The sequence below is a fragment of the Micropterus salmoides genome, unplaced genomic scaffold (assembly GCF_014851395.1).
Source record: "Micropterus salmoides isolate LMB-PRFRI ecotype aquatic unplaced genomic scaffold, ASM1485139v1 Ms_hic_scaffold_7, whole genome shotgun sequence".
Classification (NCBI taxonomy): Eukaryota; Metazoa; Chordata; class Actinopteri; order Centrarchiformes; family Centrarchidae; genus Micropterus; species Micropterus salmoides.
The window spans coordinates 22,900,472-22,905,105 of NW_024044459.1; the positions used below are offsets into that span (position 1 = coordinate 22,900,472).

Here is a 4,634-nt window from a genome sequence, read left to right on the forward strand (position 1 = left end):
ATTTTGACCGTCATAACCATCAATAAGCCGAATAGTCATGGAAACAATTATAGCACTTACGCTACAGCCCCACACACTGTCACGCCTTTCATCGAATTCCCAACAGCACCACCCCCATAATGCGACAGAGGCAAACACAGTTCATATAGCGGGCAATACAGGAGTAGTAGGTGCATTTGATGGCGCCCATATACATATGCAGGCCTATATCATAATGTATTATGTTGAAAATTCTTTATGGTTAAATGTGTGTTGAATATAAACTCCTCTTAGGAATTTCACCATTCAATGTGAATTTATCTGAGAAAATCCCTAATAAGAAAATCTATTCAGTGATTGGTCCTTGGCCACATCGTCATCCAAAATCCTGTTTGCGGCACAGCAAAATGTGGTAAATCAGCACTAAGACTGGGGTTTACCCATGGGCGCCATATAGGGGGGCCCCTGACTGACAGGGGCCCCAAAAAATAATTAGAAACTAATATCAAATTATATTATATTATACATTATATAAACCATCATCATCATGGAGTATAAATATATTTCAAATATAATAATAAAACGAATGATCTCTTTGTTTTTACTTGTTTTTGGCAGTGAAAGTTAAAAATCCCCATTGACCAAAAAGTAAACCTACATTTTGACCGACCACCCCAAAGAAAGGTGGGCAGCCTTTAGTCTGTGAGTGGTGTTAACCTGTTAACTTAATGTCCACAGTGAAATAAGCTAGCTAGCTACAGACTAATGTTAGCCTACATTTCATCAACATTTAATCAGTGCAGGGAAACGTTTAACAAGATATTCATATTAAATCATTGTCCCTGCCCCTTTTAGCAGACTAACAACAGATGAGTCAGCAGCAGCCCAGTCTCCCCATAACTGTAGCCTCCGTGGCTACAACTGTAGCCTCCCTGGCTCCCTAGTCATAGAGAAGTGGTGACAACACCTGCGCAGAGGGGGTCCAATTAGATTTTTTTGTTATGGGGCCCAAAAATCCTGGTGGCCCCCCTGGGGTTACCAATTGCAATATATTGGTTAGTATGCTTTCAAAAAACACATACTAAAGTGTGTTGATACATGGCATGCTTAAAAAAAATAGTGATCCCGCTTCACATCTCTAGCTGTCCTCTAATTGTATTAATTGCCTAATCAACAAATAAATAAAGACTTACAGTTGACAAAAATCTAAATTTGCTAAATTAGCTCACTGAAAAACCAGCTATGTAAAGGTCCCTTTGCAATACATTTGGCTCACACAGACAATGAGCTTTTATTGTGTTGCACTACCACTGAACAATTACAAGTGAATATAATACAGACTTATGGAGATACACACCATTATTGGGCTATAGTATAGGTCTAAATCAACAGTGATTTGGGGGTACTTGAACAAATTAATGACCTTAAGTAGTAAACGGCAGTTGTAGAGTACAAGTAAAACGTTGCTATGTTCTGTATATACTCCATGGCTGTACGCGCGTCCCATGTAAAGTGAAAATACGAACAGAATTTGAGAGTAGTCAGTCAGTTGCAAGATCACATCTTTTTATTCATGGGAAAATTTTGATTTTACAGAAGGAACTCGGAGACATCTAGATAACACAGTGTCCTTAATGCACTTATATCATTTGTTTGCTTCAGTTCTTTCACCTAACCAATGTAACCATACTTGTTATTGACGCCCCCTGAATCTTTTCAGTTTTATTCTAATGTAAACTACTCTAACATGAAGTTAAGTTAATAAGGCAGGTGATTATGATTATAAATTAAAATGAGATGATGAGATGTATAGTACACATGTGATTTCTGTATTAAACTGTGAGGTTTACTCAATGTTCCTGCATGGTTTTTTCAATCCACTCCCTGTAGTGACAGATATCCAGCATTACAATCGGGTTTGCACACTTATCAGTGGGTTTGCTGACAATAATTCCATGCAAGAGTTTGTTATACTCCACAGCTGAACCCGAGTCACCCTGGAAGAGAGAAATCAGAGGTGTGATCATTTCACATATGAAAATAAGTTAGATAATTAAACAAATATAATATAAAATGGTTTGCTTACATAGCAGGCCTCCACACCAGGTTTATGAGCACACATGGTGGTGGTTTCATCGCTGAAGTATTGAGTACCAGGTTTATCATTCTCACCACAGTCTTTGATCTCTGTGCTGGCACACCTCAAACTGCTGGATGGTTTGGCTGAGAATTTAAAACAACGCATCAGATAAGAGACATCTATTTTCAAAAACTGAATCTAGTGTCTCCATGTTGCTCACCTGTCACATGTGCTTTCTTGGCTCCCCAGCCTCCGACCTCAACCTGCTGACCCTTCTCTGGTTTGGTACACCCAACAGGAGGAAGCTTGATGGTAGGAAGGCTACCAGACATATCCTCATTCAGCTTTATGAGCATGATGTCATGGGGACGCCCGTCCTCTCCTTTGAAGGTAAACTGTTGTTCAATTTTAATCTGTTGCTCATATTTTTTGGACGATCCTTTAAAGAAAGACAATGCTTTTGTGAAAATTGACACGTCATTGTTTTTGCCAAGGGTCACTTTCACAATCCTGCAAAAAAAAAAAAAAAAGAGAGGAAAACTTGTCATGAGATTGACGTAAATCAAACATTAATGCAAAATAATTAAAAAAGGCAGTAATTCGCTTCCACTTTTATTATTTGGCTGATTTAATTTTCTGATGCAAGCTTCGTAATGGTCCTGACACAAAGTTGTTATTTCACATTAAATTTATTGGCAACTTTATTTAGTTTATAATGCAGATCTAAAAAGATAATTGTTATACAGCAACTGCATATGTTTTATTATTAAAATCAATTTGTAACACTCAGTTGAGAATACATTATGCATTATGTGGGGTGCTGAATGTTCCTTACTGTTCTGCACAGTGAGAAGCAGTGATGACCCAGCGGGTGTTGAGCAGAGAGCCTCCACATGTCTTGCCCGGCTGGACAGACTCTATCTGGACATGATACTGCCTGTCCTTGTCACAGCTCCTACCCCCGAGGATCCTCTTCTCAATGGCCCCTGATGCAGCACCTGACAAATGGAAGATGAGCAGGCGGTTCGTCAACTTCAGGCTGATAAATGGGTTCAAATCATAAAGAAGGAGCTGCAGTTTACTTTTGCTTGTTGAGTAATCCGGTGCATCTAACAGGCAGTTGTATGCAGGAGGAAATAATGTCTTCCAGATAAAAATTTGACTGTATTATAGTGGAAGGGGGAAAAAACTCACCAGCGAGCGCCAAAACAAGAACAAAGCAGGGATTCATCATTGTCCCTCTGATCTAGATCACTTCAGGTGGCTGCTGTCTGATGCTTCATCTTTTTATAGTGAGCGTTACAAAGCTATAAGAGGCTGTCGGCCTCCCAGTCCCCTCCCTTTCATTATGTGCAGTTCCATATATGGCAGTTGAATAAGTGAGAGGGTGGGACAAGTAGAAGACTGGGACAGTAATTGTGGATTTTATTATAGAACTGTGCAGCATTTTGAATACAAACACCACTTATGAACTGCAAGACCAGATCAGAGCACCTTTGTTGTAATGATAACTTCTATTTGTGTGTCAAAATTAGATTTATTTCAAATTTTGCTCAATCCTGCTTCTTAGCCTGGTTCACCGCTTTTACGTCCTTGGACCACTTTCGATAGGTACTGACCACTGCAGACAGTTTTGGAGATCACACCAAAACTGACCACATCACATCAACTATGAAGAAACAATGTTCACCTGCTGCCTAACATATCCCACCTCACCTGTCAGTGGTCATAATTTTACGGCTGATCGTACAGTACAGTATGTGTTAAATGAAATTGTTTAACACTTTAGGTCACCAATGACAGAGTTGAAATTTAATATTAATTTAGTATTTCTCATTTATATATAGCAAGTACTTAAAGGTCTTGCATGAAATATGAATGAATGAAGTTTGAGTAGGTCTATATTTCTGAGTATCAATTGGGGTGTTGGTGTTGTTAATAACGGTAACGCTTGTTTTATTTGTGTTCCTTTTCTTTTCAAACTCTTCTACATTTCTATCACTACATTTGATTTCTTTTTTTCTGTCCTTTTCTATCTTTTATTTATTTACACAAATACTGCTTTGCGCAGCATCTTTCGCCTCCCAAAGTCTTGTAATACTGTAAATAAAGGCTGTAACACATGCCCTTTAAGTCCTCATGCTAACTTTACCCTCCTGTTGCTGTTTTATTATTTTGTATTTTAACTTTTTGATGCTAGACTCTGAAACTGTGTAATGTTCTGTAGTAAAAAGGTAAATTGTGAATTATAAACCCATAACCATTCTATTTTAATTGCCACGTCTTTGTTCTGATACTCTTATATATCTATACAAATGCTCAGCTATCTATTCTCATTTGACTGTTTATTTGCTTATCTGTTGAAATATGGATCATCTTCTAACTGAATAGTGAAATTGTAGCCTAATAACTATAAAACATGTTTTCTCTCATGAACACTGAATGTGTGTGCTTGAGGATATTTTTTACGTAAGTATTACTTAAAGTTTTATGGAGGGTACCACTGGTATGACCATGCATGTAATTAGCCCGTTTTATTGGTTACACCAAACAATAAATCACTCATGAAACCATG

The 4,634-nt window shown here is 38.0% G+C and overlaps 1 protein-coding gene across 1 annotated transcript; it reads right to left on the bottom strand.

Moving 5' to 3' along the window:
- Positions 1-1,527: 1,527 nt before the first annotated feature.
- LOC119891402 (kallikrein-14-like) lies at positions 1,528-3,340 on the bottom strand. The gene is made up of 5 exons (XM_038703026.1): positions 3,254-3,340; positions 2,895-3,057; positions 2,280-2,569; positions 2,066-2,202; positions 1,528-1,976 (listed from the first exon to the last, which is right to left on the bottom strand). Exons 1-5 carry the CDS (start codon positions 3,291-3,293, stop codon positions 1,830-1,832), a joined length of 777 nt encoding a protein of 258 aa, XP_038558954.1. The 5' UTR covers positions 3,294-3,340; the 3' UTR covers positions 1,528-1,829.
- Between the last annotated feature and the right edge of the window lie 1,294 nt (positions 3,341-4,634).